Source organism: Pelophylax lessonae (genome assembly GCF_965119305.1).
Source record: "Pelophylax lessonae genome assembly, chromosome: 4".
In the NCBI taxonomy this organism is placed as follows: domain Eukaryota; kingdom Metazoa; phylum Chordata; class Amphibia; order Anura; family Ranidae; genus Pelophylax; species Pelophylax lessonae.
The window spans coordinates 601352620-601373023 of record NC_138771.1 but is presented as its reverse complement, the minus strand read 5'-3'; the positions used below and the strand labels follow the sequence as shown (position 1 = coordinate 601373023).

Sequence of the window (20404 nt, the reverse complement as noted above, 5' to 3'; positions counted from 1 at the left end):
ATGTGTTCTCCCATCTGGATCGGTTTCATTTTAAATTCCTCCTTAGTCAGACTATTACTTCAGTTCAGTCACTTATTGCCTGCTGTGACTGCCAGGTAAACACAGGTGACCTCGCGCCGAGGTTACACAAAGGTAATGTCGTCTGCTCCCTTCCCATTGGCTGTATCAGCTATGCCCACTGCACACTGTCACCGTCCTTTTGTTACTTTGCCAGAAAGTGGTCACATTCCATAGACACAGCAAGAACCAGCAGGCGCTCAGTTGTGCTTGTGTTCAGTATCATATGTTTTAAAGCATAAATAATAAATAAAAAAATACATATGTAGTACATCTTTGGCACTGAGACCTTTAGAGTCGGTTGACACCTGAATTGCACAGGAATGCAGTCCGCTTTCTTGTGCTATTCATTGTGGTGCAATTTTCATCCCATTAATTTAAATGAGCTGAAATTACATTCGATTGCACCAAAGGTAGTGCATGCACTACTTTTAAAAACGCACTGCAACAGGATTGTATGGTATTATGGTACCATGTGATCCGGTGCAGGCAAACGCACTGAATTTGTGATCTGTGTTTGGGGTGTTGTTAGTAATACATTGACACCCACCAGTGGCGGCCCGTCCATTGGGGGCGCATCCATCCATCCAGCCCCCTAATCTACATGCAGGGCGCTGGACGCATGGATTCCAATAGGGTTTTTTTTTTTTTTAAGCACCTTGTTAGAGCCAGAGGCTCTAATAGGCTTCAAAAAAGGGTGGGCTCAGGGCAGGGAGACGCATGGCCGGAGGAGACTTACAGCCGCTCGGGGAGGGGGGGGGGTTAGGTGGATATTAACTGCCGGCCATCCCACGGGGGGGGGGGGGGCTAGGTGGATATTAACTGCCGGCCATCCCACGGGGGGGGGCTAGGTGGATGTTAACTGCCGGCCATCCCACGGGGGGGAGGATGGGGGGGCTAGGTGGATATTAACTGCCGGCCATCCCACAGGGGGGGGGGGGCTAGGTGGATATTAACTGCCGGCCATCCCACGGGGGGGGGGGGCTAGGTGGATATTAAATGCCGGCCATCCCATGGGGGGGGGGTGGTTGGTTGTGGGGGGCTAGGTGGATATTAACTGCCGGCCATCCCACGGGGGGACTAGGTGGATGTTAACTGCCGGCCATCCCACGGGGGGGGGTGGGCTAGGTGGATATTAACTGCCGGCCATCCCATGGGGGGGGGGGCTAGGTATATATTAACGGACGGCCACCCCCCCCCCAAAATGATCATGCATCAGCCGCCACTGGCACCCACAGTACACCAGGTGTCTGGAAAAACAAAACAAAAAAACCTTTCCAAGTGAGAATGTTGGGGCTGCTGCTGTAATGTAGGTGATGATAAACCTTCTATTAGTAACTAATTAATTTTTACAGCGCTGTCACTTTTAAATATTGTTATACATGTATTCACCAGAATAAACACAAAAATAGTCCATATAAAAATGCAGTCTTCAAAGTACAAAGTGCAAAGGAAAGTGCAAAGGGATCCTTCAAAGTGCTCCACGGTGCCGGGCTTCCCGTATGTGTCCCCACTTATCAGCAATCACTGGAGCCAGACATATGACAATTTCTCCCAGGTACTCTGATGTAATATGACTGGTTCACAATATATCTCTCCTCCTCCAATCCTCTGTGTCCTTACCCCGATCAGTATATTATTTCCATATAATCACAGAAAATTCTCTAAAGTGTTATACTGTTTATTATATGAAGAATATATAGAGAAGTACACTTACAATGTAGCAGTGAGACAGAGCATGTAAATCCAACTATGGCCGCCGCCTTGGCGTGCCGTCTAATGGCCGGAAACTACGTAATAGGACGTCCTCGCTTGACGCGTTTCGCCCCTTCCACTGTGGGTGTCTTCAGAAGCACTAAGGCGCTGGCCATAGTCAGATATAATGGAAATAATATACTGATCCGGGTAGTAAGGACACTGAGGAGTGGAGGAGGAGAGATATATTGTGGAGCAGTCATATTACATAAAATGTACAGAGAACCCCAAGTTTGGCCTCCGACACTTAAGCTGGCCATACACTAGCCGAAAAATCGTTCAAACTCATTTTCGAAAAAAACGAAAAATCAGCCGTGAGAGCAGACGATCATGTAATGACCAAATTTCGGGCAATAAATCGTTCAATGGATGTTTTCCGTTCATTTTGTCACATATGCCGGGTGCAAACAGTTCAGGCAAGAAACACATTAACCTTTCAATTTATCATTAGTTCGGCAGAATTTTCCAAACTGTTCCTTCGATTTTTCGGCTCTGAAAAGTTAAACACGATTTTCTATTTGTGCCCATTAACTGGATGAATACAAAAAGGGGTACCCCCAATGGTTTGGGACTTTGTATGCATGCAATTTTAATTCTTTGTATATCCAGCCGGTTGCTGGATATATATAAATTGTCAATGTTAATGTTGCTGATTCTTTTCATGTAATAAAGTTTATATATTTTTTATACTTTTCTGTCTAATTTTTTCAGTGCATTAGTGGCATGCAAAGTCCCAAACGGTACCCCTTTTTGTATCTAATTATTGGGATGATGGCCTCTCGCACTGGGTACTGAGTGACGGGATTCAATTATCTTATTAACTGGATGAAAAACGAACGATCGGACCAAATGACAAATTTTCGAATGATTTTTCGGCTAGTGTATGGCCAGCATTAGTGGGCCACACAATAGCAATGCATTTTCGCACCATCTTCGCCTTAAAATTTTGGTTATGCTGCATTTTATATTGAACAATGAAGTGGTTGGAGTATAATAACCCCAGCATTGGCACCCGTAAATGCAATAAGCCCCAACACACGCACACATAGACATTGGTGGTCACTGGCAATGAGATTACTGCACATATATGGATTCATTAGAGACACCAAGATTCAACTAAGAACATACATTCTGCTTCTGTTTACATGATATTTGTTTTATTGGATTTCAGCTTTGCTACACCAGGTTTAGGAATCATTAGCATGTTATGTTTTCCAGAACTAAAATTGTCTTTTTCTTTTTCTTTTTACAGGAACCTTCTTTATGTTTATCCACGATCCCTTAACTTCAGCAGCCGCCAGGGGTCTGTGCGAAATATTGCAGTGAAGGTCCAATTCATGGCGGGAGAGGACCCCAACCAAGCTTTACCGGTGAGCCTAGAGACAGATTGGAGTTCTGTTATAATACACATGCCTGGTATCCTGACATGCTAGCCCTCTAAGCTCATGAAGGGTAAAATAGGCTGTGAAGTACTTGTCTTTCTGCAGAAAAGGGTGGTCAGGGCTCCAACGGGCAGGCAGTTGTTTAAACCAGTAACATAGGCCATGAGATCTTTGCTCAAAGGTTTGGGGGAAGGGGGGGTTCTAAATGCGTGGCCCTCCTTATCCGTCTTGGAGGAGAGCAGCATTGGTCACCAGAGGAAGCCATGACCACCAAGAAAGGTGCTTATTTTTCACCTTTTTGAGCATTTATGGAGGGCGACTATCGGGAATGCCTATTATTTGAATATAGCTTTACTAGAATAACATTTTTACAACAAAACAAGGTATTAGATTGGCTTTCTTTGCACATAATGGGTGGCTAGATTTTCTGCTCAGCTCAGTTTTGCTCCTTTTCCTGTGTCTAGCTGTAAGCCATCTTTTTGTCTGTAGGTGATATTTGGGAAGTCGAGTTGCAGCGAGTACTACACTGAGGCGTGCACTTCTGTGGTATATCATAACAAGTAAGTAATTATTTTCTCATCTGGTGGAGTCATGTGTCCTGATGCCCTTAAGCTGGCCATACAATGATTTAAATTTGGCCGGTTCAGCAGTGACCAGCCAAATTTTGATCAGTGTGTGGCCAACCCTGCTGAACAGAAGTCAATCAATTTGATCAATTTGTGTCGAAGGGACATGCTGGAAATTCTTTCTCAATTTGCAGTGACGGACCGTCGTTTTATGATAGCGGTGGGAGCCGCTGCCAATATACAATGCAGGGGCAGGAGCCGGGGTATTTGTGTGGATGGAGGAATCTGTTGATTTTTTCAGGCTGAACTAAATAAAACTAACAGTATAACCAGTTTTTGACAGTAGAGGGTCACTGTACATGATGCAATTCAAACCTTCTTTTGACCGATAAATTCTGTGCCGGAAAGTGGGGGTGTCCAGTTTGGCCTCTGTTTCCTGCCATTTCTTACTGGTCGTGTTTGCACCCTCACAATGTCACTTCCTGTGACTGACATCTATGTAATCATTCCTCACAACAGCCCCCTGAGGGAGCCTAGCAAAAAATATGGGAATTTAGTAGGGTTGTACAGATACCGGTATCGGTGACCATACTAAGCATTTACACAAGTACTTGTGCAAATGCTCCGGTGCCTTTGGGGTGCGATTTGAGACCATGCAAAATAAATGGGCTCGAATTGCGGTGCAATTACTGTCCGAATAACATGCGGTTTCCCCCACCACTTCTGTGTGGTCCCAGGCTATTCATAGTGACTTCAGCCTGGCTTCGTAAAGGAGCAGTGTGGGAAACCGCATGCGATTGGGAATGGTAATCGCACCGCAAAGTTATCGGTTATTGTTATTGGTGAGTACTTGAGCACAAGTATCAGTACTCAAACTTGCCTGTAAAAAAAAACGGTATTAGTACTATTGGCTAAGAGCAAGTGCCATTAAATACCTTTATATTTATCTTACTTTTAAGCTGAACTGAACTTAAAGTGATTGTAGAGGGGTTATTTTTTTCCTTGTAAAATAACAAATATAGTTACCTGCTGTATGCAATAGTTTTGCACAGAACACCCCAAATCCTCTTCTGGGTTCCCTCACTGGCACTTCTGGCTCCTCCTTCCTTCCAAGCAGCTTTCCTTACATAGACAGCTGCTTGCTATGGGGGCACGCATGCAGGCTTGATCCCGAGCCCTCTCCTCCTTCGTCACTGGATTTTATTGATAGAAAAAAAAAAGAAGTTAAAAGCAGCTACAAATACTATAGCTGCTGACTGTTAATATAAGGACACTTACCTGTCCAGTGATCCAGCGATGTTTGCACCCCGAGCCGATTCTTCAGTTGGCTTTGGGTGCAGGCGCCCGCATCTTCACTAAGGAAAACCGGCAGTGAAGCCTAAACCTACTTGATCCCCTATTCTAAGACTATTCTATCTGCCCTGTAAAAGAAAAAATGTCTATACTTGCCTATTCTGAGGATTGGTTCCCAGCACCGGCTTCAGGGTAGAGGAGGTATTGCCGACAAACTTGCAGGCAGCCCTCAGTGTTTTGTTTTCTTCGGCCTGTCAATAATTGTTATTTTGCCCACTCTTCTCTTTTATTGCTTTTAGAAGTCCCTAAAACTGTAAGGGAACTTATGATAAATACAGGAATCCCATTCACTTGCCAATATATTTGTAGCCCTGTTGAACCGGTCACACCCCCCCCCCCCCCCTCCCCGGTTCATAGCTGGCAGAAGACACTGTTATATCATATGCCAGCTCTGCAGATTCCTGTATCACTTGCTCTTGCATCATACCTTCTTCCTGTGAATTTCCTAAACACTGACACTTGTCAATACAAAACTAAAGTTAAAGGTACTTTATATGTGCCCTGAGTTCTGTTTACATATTGTCAATATCTTCGCTCATAAACTTTTTTGTGCCAAATTCCTCCCAGATCTCCAGAGTTCTATGAAGAATTTAAAATGAAAATTCCTGGAAATATGACCGAAAACCACCATCTTCTCTTCACCTTTTACCATGTGAGCTGCCGGCAGAACCAGACTTCTGCCTTGGAGACTCCTGCTGGCTATACGGTGAGAGCCCTCTGTTCCTATCATTGTTTGTGCCTTTAGCTAAGACTTTACCATTGGTGTCTAAGCACAATGATAACAGGCAGGTTGAGGTATTGCTGGAGTGATAAGGTGGTCCATAGCCCTAGAACAGGGATCCTCAATTTACGGCCCTCCAGCTGTTGCAGAACTACACATCCCATGAGGCATTGTAAAACTCTTGACATTCACAGACATGACTAGGCATGATGGGAATTGTAGTTCCTGAACAACTGGAGGGCCATAGTTTGAAGACCCTTGCCCTAGAAGAATGACAGCTGAAATCTGATTGTTTATTATAGACTGATACTCCTGTTTCTTCACAGTGGATCCCACTGATGCAACATGGCAGACTTCGTACCGGAGCCTTCTCCCTCCCGGTGTCTGTAGAAAAGCCTCCACCCAGCTACTCAGTGCTGACCCCCGATGTAAGTATACTGGGAAAAGAACGGAGGATGTATGACTGTTATTATACTATACATTACCAGATACAACATATAGCAGGTAAAATAAGTATTGGACACCTCACCATTTTTCTGAATAAATATATTTCTAAAGGTACTAATGACATAAAATGTTCACCACATATCTGTAATAACCCATGCAATCCATACATACAAAGAAACCAAAACAAATAAGTTCAGAAATTAAGTTATGTGTAATAAAATGGAATGACACAGGGAAAATTATTGAACACGCTAACTGAAATTTATTTCAGGACAACCACGTAGTAGTGTACAATGACATGAGAGCCCATGGGACTTTTCCAAAGGACATTTGTACTTGTTCATCTGAGGATATATAGCCCTATCTATTGTGGCCGACCTAGGGGGACGTGTATAGTGAGGTACTTATTTCTTTCACCCCCCAACACCCCGGGGCGACTATCTTACCAACAAAGGGACACACCTCTTTTTGAGGGAGCTTTTTTTATGCTTCGAGATCTCCTTACACATACCTTGCCATACTTTATTTGGATACGCATAGTAGAACACCACAACACTGATATCAGAAGGTTGTCCTATAATATGGTCCCGGTGCCCGCCCAGGGAGCTTTCCTTGTATGTGTACCACTGGAGATGAGTACTGTAGGGTCTGTGTGGCCCTGAGGAAGCGATTGGTGAAACGCGTTGGCACTGAAGAACCCCTATCATATAGTGCTCATCATACTAGCTACCATACACTTCCCTCTTCTTGAGGGATTGTTTTTATACAATTGTTTTTGTGTATTGTTTTATCTATTTTTTGATATAAATAAAATTTGTATTTTTTACTAAATCACGAATATCTGGCCTGAACAGTCCGATTTTTTTACTTTCATATACATCATTGTGAATGATGGCCACATATGTCACAGATATTTTTTAAATGATTTATTACTTCATACAAAATCCTTTATTGGTAATGACAGCTTCAAGTCCCCTCCTGTATGGAGAAACTAGTCGCATGCATTGCTCAGTGATTTTGGCCCATTCTTCCACACAGTCTTCAAATCTTGAATGTTTCATGGGTCTCTTCTATGAACTCTGATCTTTAGTTCTTTCCATAGATTTTCTATTGGATGCAAGTCAGGTGATTGGCTGGGCCATTCTAGCTCCTTTATTTTATTTTATTTTATTTTAAAACCACTTGAGAGTTTCCTTGGCTTTGTGTTTGGAGGATTGCCTTGCTGAAATGTCCACCCTTGTTTCATCTTCATCATTCTGGTAGATGGCAGCAGATTTTTATCAAGGATGCCTTGCTTCATTTTTCCATTCATCCTTCCTTCAATGATATGAGGTTTGCCAGTACCGTATGCTAAAAAACAGCCACACATCATGATGTTCCCACCTCCAAACTTCACTGTTGGTATGGGGGTGTTTTTGGAGTGATGTGCAGTGCCATTTGACCTCCAAACATGGTTTGGAATATGGCATCCAAAGAGATAAATTTTGTTCTCATCTGACCAGACTATATTCTCCCAGTACAGTGCCTTGAAAAAGTATTCATACCTCTTGAAATGTTCACCCTTTTGTCATGTTACAACTAAAAACCTTAAGTGTATTTTATTGGGATTTTATGCGATAGACCAACACTAAGTGGCACATAATTGTGAAGTGGAAGGAAAATGATAAATGGTTTTCACATTTTTTTAAAAAAATAAATATCTGAAAAGTGAGGTGTGGTGTGGATTTGTATTCAGCCACCTTTACTCTGATACCCCTAACTAAAATCTAGTGGAACCAATTGCCATCAGAAGTCACATAATTAGTAAATAGAGTCCACCTGCGTGTAATTTAATCTCAGTATAAATACAGCTGTTCTGTGAAGCCCTTAGAGGTTTGTTAGAGAACCTTAGTTAACAAACAGCACCATGAAGGCCAAGAAACACACCAGATAGGTCAGGGATAAAGTTGTGAAGAATTTTAAAGCAGGTTTAGGTTACATAAAAATATCCCAAGCTTTGAACATCTCACGTGCACTGCTCAATTCATCATCTGAAAATGGAAAGCATATGGCACAGCTGCAAACCTACCAAGACATGGCTGTCCACCTAAATGGACAGGCCGGGCAAGGAGAACATTAATCAAAGAAAAGGGCCAAGAGGCCCATGGTAACTCTGGAGGAGCTGCAGAAATCCACAGCTCAGGTGGGAGAATCTGTCCACAGGACAACTATTAGTCGTGCACTCCACAAATCTGGCCTTTATGGAAGAGTGACCATAAGAAAGCCATTGTTGAAATAAATCCATCAGAAGTCCCGTTTGCAGTTTGGGAGAAGCCATGTAGGGCAAACATGTGGAAGAAGGTTCTCTGGTCAGATGAGACCAAAATTTAGCTTTTTGGCCTAAAAGCAAAACGCTATGTGTGGCCGAAATCTAACACTGCACATCACCCTGAACACACCATCCCCACCGTGAAACATGGTGGTGGCAGCATCATGTTGTGGGGATGTTTTTCCTCAGCAGGGGCAGGGAATCTGGTCAGAGTTGATGGGAAGATTGATGGAGCCAAACACAGGGCAATCTTAGAAGAAAATCTGTTAGAGTCTGCAAAAGAAAGGATTCCCCTACTAAATTTTACAAAACGTGGGCATGCTGGAATCACTACACGTCTACAGCGGAATTCGCTCGCATATACCAATAAAAGTTTTTCACCTTGGATCACACATGAAGTCTGTCTCAATCACATGACAAGATCTCCCTCATAGGAGATCACTTCCGCTTTTGGCCAGGCTACCCCCGCCCCCCCCCTTTTTTTTTTTTCCTCTCTTCCTTTCTTTTTTCCTCTCCTTTTTACCTTTCCTCCTCCCTCTCACCCCCCCTCCCAACAGTACCTCCTTGCCCCCCCCCCATTCATGCAAGGTGCCTAATGGCCATCTGGCAGGCCTGGACGGCGCGCACCCTCAGCCCAATCTTCATACCCGAACTTTGTTCACCAATGTGCAGACAACTCCCTCTCTCCCGTTCCCGGTTGCCATGCATCCAGGATATTGGAGTACTTAAGGACCTGTTCTGTTAGACCTCAATCTCCCTGTTTGAACTTTCCCTAACCTACATAGAGCCTTTTCACTGCTAAACCGCTCCTTTGTTCAGATATATTATAGTTCGTCTGTTACGGGCTCCTTTTCCCGCACTAGGGGGTTAAGGCTCCGAGGTTTTTGGCTGTTTGAGGTTTTATGGCTAATGCCCATCTATATCTCAGGTCAATACTGTATATTACTTTTCTACTGCTGGTTAGTTGTCCATTGTTAGATCCTTTTATTAAGCCTGTACTTTGTACTTACCTAATGTTGCTGACTTATTTGTCTGTTATGCACTTAAAATTCAATAAAAATTGTTTCAAAAAACAAAAAGAGTCTGCAAAAGACTCGAGACTGGGGCGGAGGTTCACCTTCCAGCAGGACAATGACCCTAAACATACAGCCAGAGCTACAATGGAATGGTTTAGATCAAAGCATATTCATGTGTTAGAATGGCTCAGTCAAAAGTCCAGACCTAAATCCAATTGAGAATCTGTGGCAAGACTTTAAAATTGCTGTTCACTGACGCTCTTCATCCAATCTGACAGAGCTTGAGCTATTCTGCAAAGAAGAATGGGTAAAAATGTCCCTCTCTAGATGTGCAAAGTTGGTAGAGACATCCCCAAAAAGACTTGCAGCTGTAATTGCAGTGAAAGGCGGTTCTACAAAGTATTGACTCGGGGGCTGAATACAAATCCACGCCACACTTTTCACATATTTATTTGTAACAAATGTTGAAAACCATTTATCATTTCCCTTCCACTTCACAATTATGTGCCACTTTGTGTTGGTCTATCACATAAAATAAGTTTACGTTTTTGTGAAAAATTTCAAGGGATATAAATACTTTTTCAAGGCACTGGCTAAATGTTGTGCAGCAAATGTTAAACGAGCATCAACATGCTTTTTCTTCAGCGATGGAGTCTTGCATGGTGAGCGTGCATACAGGTCATGGCAGCTGAGTGCATTATTTCTTGTTTTCTGTGAAACAATTGTACCTGCTAATTCCAGGTCTTTTTGAAGCTCTCCACAAGTGGTCCTTGGCTTTTGGACAACTCTTCTGATAATTATTTTCACTCCTCTGTCAGAAATCTTCCAAGGAGCACCTGGTCATGGCTGGTTTATGTTGAAATTGTTCTTTCCACTTCCGGTTTATGGCCTCAACAGTGCTCACTGGAACATTCAGAAGTTTGGAAATCCTTCTGTAACCAATGCCATCAGTATGTTTTGCAACAATAAGGTTGGGAAGGTCTTGAGAGAGCGCTTTAATTTTACCCATCAAAAGATGTTTCTTGTGTAACAACTTGGTAATAAGACGCCTTTTTATAGGCCATCAGTTGATACTGAACCAGCTGATATTAATTTGCACTGACAAGGGGCAGGATTGATTTCTAATTACTGATAGATTTCAGCTGGTATCTTTGCTTTTTTTTTTGCACCTTCCTTCCTTTAAAAACTTTATCCCTGTGTCATTCAATTTTATTACACATAACTTAATTTCTTAAGTTTCTGAACTTATTTATTTTGGTTTCTTTGTATGTATGGATTGCATAGGTTATTACCGACGTGGTGAAAATTACATGTCCATAGCACCTTTAGAAAAATATTTACCTAGAAAAATGGTGACGTGTTTAATACTTATTTTACCTGCTGTATGTTTTTAGGTCTGTGTCTAGGGCAACAGCTTGCGTGGTCATTCCACCCAAAACTAATATTTGACATGAGAGAATAATAGAGCCTGCCATTGCTGAACTGTCCTTTAGGATTTCTAGCTCCTTGGCCGCCATTGTGATGCTTTGATTTCTGAGTCGCTGACCTGGAACAAATATAAAGATAAGCAGCGCTTTTCTGAGCCTAATCCCTTCCACATATCTGAAGTTCTATAGAGAATTTAAAAATGAAAATTCTTGGAAGCCCAACAGAAAACCATCATCTTCTCTTCGCTTTTTACAGCATGCTTGTTTCAGGATTAGGAATAAAACGTACGGAAGTCAGACATTTAGTATTTTCCATAGGAGGCCTGCAGTGGCAACCTCGCATATGTTTCTCATGACAGTCTCTCTAAAGGGCCATACACACTATAAGATTTTCTGAAGACTTTTTCCTTCAGATTTACCTTTTCTATGTAGTGCAAGGGCCTGCCAGATTGCATACAAATTGAAAGTGTTTAGGTTTGACCTCATATTAGTTGGTTTTGGTAAATCTAAAGGAAAAAGTCTTCAGAAAATCTTATAGTGTGTATGGCCCATAAGTTTTTGGTAGATGTTGGACAAGGACCTGGGTATGTGTATCTGCTGTGGCCATTATTATGAGGGTTCTCACTCTCCCTGACAGAATTTTTTTTATTTTTTTTTATTTTATGTTACATAGAATGTAACAGAAGGAGCAGGAGCACCCACACACCGCCAGCTGGGCAGCTATAAAAACAAATGAGAAAGGGTGCCTCCATCTGAGTTCAAGCCTTGTAAGAAAGTATGAGATATTAGTAAGGTAATGCGCTCGCAAGTTATGAAGGAAAGATCAGTACATCATCAATAGGGGATTTGTCATCCATGGCAAATTACGGCAGGCAATCGGCTGGCTCGGGGTTGCAGAGTTCGGCCTGGAAGCTGCTGTGTGCATGTGGAGAGGACTGCTGTAGCTCAAGGAGCTGGAGCACAAATAACCCAGCTTGAGTTGCAGCTTCCGGGTATCCTCAGTCCACTCGGCTCCATTTAGTGATGCCACTCCGTAAACTTTCCCTATGGTTTGGCAAAGGGACAGTGCCCTGAAACGCGTAGCCACGCCTCCTTTACGGAGTGACACAATGTGAGTGCATTGCCTTACTAATATCTCATGCTATCTTACATGGTTTACACTCAGATGGAAGTGCCCTTGTCTCCTTTGTTTTTATTTACTCAAGACCCTTCTCTAGGGGAGCTGTGGTTTTCACTAAGTACCGGTTCACATTATTGCGGATGCGCTGATCGCATGTAATTCGGAGCGCACTGCTCCTTCATTACATGCGATCTCCTGTGCGGACGGAGTTCACACTTGTGCGATCCGATTCTGTGCGTACTTGCAGATCGCACTGCGATATGCGATCAAACTGGGGGTGTCGTTAACATTTAATTGACACCCCCTGCGTATCACACATGACAGTGTGAACTGCCAGATGTGCGGATGCGATGCTGGGATCACGCTGCATATTCGCAGCGTTCCCGCATCGCACAAATATGAACCGAGCCTTAGTTAGTGACTGTCATGTTTACTTTATCTTCCACTCAGCACTTATCCTATGTAGTTTAAATTGGGGGATCGACCGATATATGGGGGGCCGAAATGCACTTTCCCCAATATATCGGAATCGGCCCCTGAGGTTGCCGATATTGCCGATATTTAGGGAAAGTGCTGTACTGGAGTGATGCCTACAGCCACCTATCATTGCCTATCAGTGCTGCATATCAGTGCTACCCCGTCAGCGCCACCTTATCAGTGCCCATCAGTGCAGCCTCATCAGCGCACATCAGTGAAGGAGAAAAAATACTTTACAAAATGTTCTGACCGAAACTAAGAAAAACTTTTTTTTAGCAAAAAATAAAAAACTCAGCGGTGATTAAATGCCACCAAAAGAAAGCTCTATTTGTGTGAAGAAAATGATAAAATTTGGATTCGGTTTTGCATGACCGAGCAATTGTCAATCAAAGTGTGACTGCACCGAAGGGTGAAAGTGCCCAGTATTGTGGTGGTTAAAGCTTAAAGCGGAGTTCCACCCAAATGTGGAACTTCCGCTCATTTGCCCCCCCCCCCCCCCGGTGCCTCATTTCAGGGGGGAGGGGGGAACGGGTACCTGTTTTTGACAGGTACCCTTTTCCACTTTCGGGAATGGCGCCGCGGCAAAGTTAGGTTCCCTTAATCTACAATCAATTGCCGGACTGGGTGACGGACTGGATAATCTAGATCCAGAGGGTCCCCCCAGTCTGGCCAGCGAGCGCGTGCAGGCCTCAGCTCTGCAATAGGTCAGCCGCGACATAGCCCCACTGGACGGGGGCTGGCGAGGTAAACGTCTCGGGAGGGGGCATACGATATTGCCTCGGCCTGAGTCACAGCGTTCCTCCTAGCCGACAGCCACCCACATTCCGATGGAGCAGTAGTCTGTCTGCAGTGGTGCCCACTCTGTTCCTGGTATGGTAAGTAGCTGTCCCCCCTTTACTCCTACAGGGTTTTGGGGTGGACATGGGACCCCCGGGTTCTCCTCCTTCTCCCCCTCTAAACTTTCAGAGGTCACTGTGGGTTTTATTCCGGTAAGTTAAAAATCACATTTTTTTTCTGTGATCTTTGTCTATTTCACAGATAAATGACGCTTTAGATACGAGTCAAACAGCCTTCTAATTCTAGCGGCTCATTTTGGCTTGAATTTTCTGTAACAATAATCTGATTATACAAAGGAGACAAAAGGCATGGAACAAGCAGGCCCCCTGAACTTTCCTTTAGTGTTTCTTGATTTTTTTAATGGATAAAACAGATCTGGGTGTTGAGCTGCCAGAAATGACAGTGATTAAAGTTACAGGCAGAGCAGGACGTGATGCGTGCCGAATGATCCTCCGGTGTTTTAGTTGCAGTTGTGTTCTCCAACGCCTACAAAATGTTCCGGCTGCTTTTAATAGAAAGAAATCAAAGTGCTCCTTAGAGCAAACTGTTCCATTTATCGGATGTTGGAAAATCTTTGTATATCTGATTTAATGGGCAGACTTTGTCCTCCGGCAGATCGTCATCTCGCTTGCAGTCCTAGTCTAATTGCGCATTTATGGCTCTAGTAATTATACATTAGGTTGCAGAAACTGAGAAGTCGATTCTCATCTGAGATTCCAGATGTCCTGTTTAATGGACTCCGTACCTCTCTGCTTAAAAGCAAAGTATTGTGTATTTAAGTTACTATTGCAGTGTTTGCCTTTACAGATCATGATGAGAAGTTCACGTTTTCACACATTTAATTATACAAAATGTTGTTATTGTATTAGATGTAGAGATTTGGAAATGAACCACTAGAGGGAGCTTTGTATTCGATGCAGCTTCGTACAACATTTACAGCCATGGCCAAAAGTTGAGAATTACACAAATATTAATTTTCACAAAGTCTGTTTAGTGTTTTTAGATCTTTTGTCAGATGTTACTATGGTATACTGAAGAGTAATTACAAACATTTCATAAGGATCAAAAACTTTTATTGACAATTACATTGAGCTTATGCAAACAGTATTGACCCTTTTTTATCATGACCTCTGCAATTTGCCCTGGCATGCTGTCAATCAACTTTTGGGTCACATCCTGACTGATAGCAGCCCATTCTTGCATAATTAATGCTTGGAGTTTGTGAGGTTTTTTGGTTCACCAGCCTCTTGAGGATTGACCACAAGTTCCCAATGGGATAAGGTCTATGGAGTTTCCTGACCATGGACCCAAAATTTCGATGTTTTGTTCCCCAAGCCACTTAGTTATCACTTTTGCCTTATGGCAAGGTTCTCCGTCATGCTGGAAAAGGCATTGTTCCTCACCAAACTGTTCTTGGATCTTTGGGAGAAGTTGCTTTCGGAGGATGTTTTTTTACCAATCTTTATTCGTGGCTGTGTTCTTAGGTGAAATTATGAGTGAGCCCACTCCCTTGGCTGAGAAGCAACCCCACACATGAATGGTCTCAGGATCCTTTACTGTTGGCATGACACAGAACTGATGGTAGCGCTCACCTTTTCTTCTCCGGATAAGGTATTTTCCAAATGCCCCAAACAATCAGAAAGGTGATTCATCAGAGAAAATGACTTTACCCCAGTCCTCAGCAATTCCTGTACCTTTGCAGAATATCAGTCTGTCCCTGATGTTTTTCCTGGAGAGAAGTGGCTTCTTTGTTGCCCTTCTTGACACCAGGCCATCCTCCTAAAGTCTTCTTCTCACTGTGCATGCAGATGGACTCACACCTGCCTGCTGCCATTCCTGAGCAAGCTCTGCACTGGTGGTGCCCTGATCTTACAGCTGAATCAACTGTAGGAGACGGTCCTGGCGCTTGCTTGACTTTCTTGGGCTCCCTGAAGCCTTCTTTTAACAATTGAACCTCTCTCCTTGAAGCTCTTGATGATCCGATAAATGGTTGATTTAGGTGCAATCGTAGTAGCAGCAATATCCTTGCCTGTAAATCCCTTTTTGTGCAAAGCAATGAGGACTTCACGTGTTTCCTTGCAGGTAACCATAGTTAACAGAGGAAGAACAATGATTTTAAGCACCACCCTCCCATTAAAGCTTCCAGTCTGCTATTTCAACTCACTCAGCATTACAGAATGTTTTCCAGCCTTGTCCTCGTCAACACTGACACCTGTGTTAACGAGAGAATCACTGACATGTCAGCTGGTCCTTTCGTGGCAGGGCTGAAATTCAGTGGAAATGTTTTTTTGGGGATCAAAGCGGTGTTCCACCCCCCCCCCCCATATACTGTAGCTGCTGACTTTTAATATTAGAACACTTACCTGGTCCTGGAGTCCAGCGATGTCAGCACCGCAGCCGATGTATCCATCGGCTGTCAGATGCTGCCGCCATTGCCGATAAGGGAACCCGTCCGGGTCCCTACTGCGCATGCGGGAAGCATGCTGCTCTCTCTTACTGGCCTAGAGGGAGGAGGAGGTGGCTGAACCTCTTGACGTACCGCGGCGAGGTCCAACGGAAGAGGGGACAGGGTACATCCCCCCCCCCCCCCTGAAAGGTGCCAAATGTGGCATGTGGCACCGGAAGGGGGGGGGTGCAGATAATCGGAAGTTCCACTTTTGAGTGGAACGCCACTTTAAGTTAATTTTCGTGACAAGTAATTGCAATTCATCTGATCACTCTTCATAACATTCTGGAGTATATGCACATTACCATCATAAAAACTGAGGCAGGAGGCTTTGTGAAAATAGTTTTTTAGTAATTCTCAAATCTTTTGGCCACGGCTGTATAACTTTAAGTCTGCATTTACATCCAGCTTTTCTGAACAGTGCATAAAACCTCAGGATTTCGTGAGCGTTTGAAAAATACATAAAAACCCATGTGATGCAATTGAGCTGCCATTCATCGTTAACATCCCAAATGCAGCAAAAAATGAACAGGTTAAATGCTGCATAAATGTGCAATTTAAAAAATGCGTAAAGCTTGATGCTCAACAAGGTGCATGAGCTACTTTGCAGTATTTTGTTACATGTTAATTCAAATAAGCTGCACTATGCGTGTAGCGCAAACATGCATGCGTTTACAAAACGCTAAGTTTAAATACAGGCTAAAGCAGACCTTCACCCTAATACAAATCTCCTCTTGCCCTGCCTCCTCCCCCCTTTTATTTTAGTTTTTTATTTTTTAAACATTTATTGTGCTGCAAATCTTACCTAGACCCGCCCCCCTCCCAGATTCTGCACATGCGCAGTTGTGCCACACAGCTTTGGATCCCGACAACCCTGCTGTACATCTGCGCATGCATGGGTATCACTGAACGTTTGTGCACGTGTGGAGCTTTCCAACGCACATACAAAGACAGGTAGCATAGAGCTCAGAATACGTGCCTGTCTTTGCGCATTTGCAGGAAATATCTCTTATATTTCTTTTAATGTCTTTTTTTTTTTTTCTTCCTTTTTTATGCCTTTAAACACAGCCCTATATTGGTCTATGTGGCCATGCACATTAGGCGTTTAGATCAGTATTTTAAGAGCAGGATAAATGTATTCCACTGGCCAGAATAAATGATTATTCTAGACATTAGAACAAGTTTAGGCTCACCACTGTACCCCTGTAAATGCACCTAATTATGTAATAAAATGAGTATCAATTTTTTTTTTTTTTTTTGTTAAAGCCTATCCAGTCCCCTTGTCCAATCAGAAAATGCTTTGCAATAATTCATGATATTCAAAGCATTCTCTGAATGGTGCTCTTGTAGAGCAACAGATGACCTGTGTATCAGGATACAGCAGGGCAGTGTCTCAGGATGGGAGATCACTGGAGGAGCGGTGTCTACTTCAGTGATTTCCACTTTTCCAGGGGCATCAGCCAGGTATGGTATATACCAGAGATGGGCTCGGGCATGTTCGAGTTCCTACCTGCCCGATCCCGCCAGTAAGTCGACACTGCACTCCACTAATCACAGGCAGTGAGACATTTCCTGATCTGTGCAGCTGCGGGTCGGGAAATGTCTCCATGCCTGTGATTAGCAGATCGCAGTGTCGACTTCCTGGCGGGATCGGGCAGGTAGGAACTCAAACACGCCCGAGCCCATCTATAGTATATACATAGTTACATTGGTCCAAGCTGCGTCAGTGTATGTATAACAGATGCATGTATTTAACACTTTAGCTTCTTCTGAGTTGGCGGAACTTTGGGGCAGTATAATTGTTAATCTATATAATGGTATGTTACTGAAAGCATTGTTTGTTTTTCATTTATTGATCTCCTTTGTATGTATGCTCTTGTCTCTAGGTCCAGCTCCCAGGGATGAAGTGGGTGGACAATCACAAAGCTGTTTTCGTGGTGGATTTAGTGGCCTCTTCCTCGGTGCACACACAGGTCTGGTATACATGCAGAACTCTTTATATCTTCCATGTCCTGGGAGACCAGGGATATACCTACCGTTTGGGTCATTTGTGTAATTTTCACATTATTACATGCTTGTGCAATTTTTTCATAATAGTAGATACCAAAGCCAGCATTACTACTAAGAAAAGATAAGCAATCGTGTAGGAATTTCTGCCACTTTCAACCATCAAAAAGCAGCTGAATAACTGAAAGTAACTTAACAAAATCACTGCAGGGAAATTGGGACGCTGTGTAAAATCGACATAAAAACAGAATACAATGATTTGCAAATCTCAGAAATCCCATATTTTATTCACAATAGAAAACAGAAAACATTTAAACTGAAAAAATGTTAAATTTTAAGAAAAAAATAGTCATTTTAAAATTGATGACAGCAACACATCTTGAAAAAGTTGGTACAGGGCAACGAAAAGCTGGCAAAGTAGGTGGTACTAACAAGAAATATCTGGAAGAACATTTTTCAACTATTAGGTTAATTGGCAACAGGTCAGTAATATGATTGGGTATAAAAATAGCATCTTAGAGAACCAGAGTGTCTCTTAGCCTAACATAGTGGACATCCGTTGCAGATGTCCTCAGCTAGGATTTTGGACCGTACTGCATCCGGAGCCTGTTGGACTTGACGATGCTGGGCTAGCCTGGAAGTGTCCTTAGGCACTGGATTGTGTGTGGGACACTTTCCAGATATAATTCTGTATAAGTTAGCTGTGGAGTGCTTCCAGATCCAGAGCCACTATCCTTGCCCCTGCATTGCACTGTATCTAGACTCACTTGGTAAGCAGGCTATTCTGGCCGGGCACTGGGCTTTGCTGTGGAAGGGGTTAGGGGTCTGATCGCACACTGACATCCTCCAGAAAGCGGAGTTCCGGCCTCAAAATCCACTTTGGGCCATCCGCTTGCTGAGTGTCACTTAAAAAACAAATGGATACTCACAATTTTTTTTTTTGGTTTACTTACCTTGTTATAGAAGAAAATATACTCACCTTCCTTCCACTTCCTCCCTCTGCAGCCGCGGCCCGCGCCGTCACTTGCAGCTTGCGATGACTCCGGTGAGCTGAACGTCATCGCTCCCAGGAGTCAATGCGCCTGCACCGGCCCCGCTCGTCAGTTCGGTGCAGGCGCGTCATTCCCTGCTAAACAGCTTCTGGGCATGCCCAGAAGCTGTGGAGGGATGACGCGCCTACACCGGAAGTGACAAACCGGGGCAGGGCATTCTGGGACTCCGACGTCACCGAAGAGGACGCGCTGGCTTCAGCTGCCCACACCTGAGATGGCAGCGCTGGAGAAGGAATTTTCAAGGTAAGTATTTCTTCTAAAAGGTAAGTGCGACCCGGGACAGTTCAGAGGCTAGCCATTATGGAATGTACTAGCCCTGACTGTCCCGGGGGTATTTTTAGTGAAAAAACTTATCCGAGGCCGGAACTCCGCTTTAAGGTGGAGTGTTGCTTGCGCTGTGCTTTTTAGCATCATACAGTGTTGAGGAAGCATCTCCCAATTACTGCTTCAGCTGCAAAACACCATGTAGTGCTTTGATCTTTGATCTGTTCCTGCTTCCCGCCTTCCTTGATCACCTCCTCCATCCAGCCTTCCAGTTGTGTACCCTCACCTGCTACCAGCTGTCCAAGATTTTTTCTTTTTAAACGTTTTTATTGCCACGTGTAAGTAGACATTCAATAGAACATCGAAAAAAAGGCATGTTTCAAAGTACAAAACAGATATACATTGGATGGGAACATTTTTTTTCTTCTTTCTTTCTTTTTTCCCCCTTTCTTTAAACAGTCTTACAATATACAACTGCACCGTTAATCCTTTTACACATTATATGTATTTTTCCCCCAATTCTGTTCTTCCTGAAGGATTACACTATCCACTTTGTCACCCTTTAAGCAACCACAAAATCATCTCCTTCACAAATAGCGTTTTAATGTGATTATTTGTAAACCAGAAATAAAAATACAAAAAGTGAACAAATTTCCACCCAACCCCAAGAAAACATATCAGGGTAGGATGAACAAAAAATAAAAAGAAGGAAAAAACAACAACCTTACTGTGGAGTGAACCCCTCCCGCCTTCTGATCCAGAATCATATCACCCCTCATAAATTCCAAACCTTTTCCAGTAGACAACCCTATGAACCATGTAGAGCACCCCCCTGGCCACCTGTCTCCATATCACCATCACCCATTATCCTCACTACGATGGTCTAAGATTAATAGCCACAGTTTCAGATGAATCCACCCACCTATACCATATGTTTCTAGATTTTTTCGGGCACCCTCTAGCTTTGTAAGTCATCTTATAGAGTGTGATATCCGAGTTAACCAATTTTACCCAGGCTGCCAAGTCCAGAGTATCAGTACATATCCAGTTTAATGCTATCAATTTTCATACATAAAAGAACAGGAGCCTCAAAAAAAGCCTAGTACCAGTATCCATCGTTTCATCTTCAAGCACCCCTAAATGGCAAACCAACAGGCTACATATGTTTG

General features: G+C 43.4%; 1 protein-coding gene across 7 annotated transcripts in view; it reads left to right on the top strand.

Annotated features, from left to right (window-relative positions):
* Window positions 1-20404, top strand: part of DOCK6 (dedicator of cytokinesis 6) — a 274954-nt gene that overhangs the window by 183421 nt on the left and 71129 nt on the right. For all 7 annotated transcript variants that reach the window (XM_082257264.1, XM_082257263.1, XM_082257262.1 and 4 more), the window contains 5 exons: window positions 3065-3182; window positions 3684-3754; window positions 5681-5819; window positions 6161-6262; window positions 17799-17885. In XM_082257264.1, coding sequence (XP_082113390.1) covers window positions 3065-3182; window positions 3684-3754; window positions 5681-5819; window positions 6161-6262; window positions 17799-17885 — 517 coding nt within the window. The remainder of the gene's footprint in view (window positions 1-3064; window positions 3183-3683; window positions 3755-5680; window positions 5820-6160; window positions 6263-17798; window positions 17886-20404) is intronic.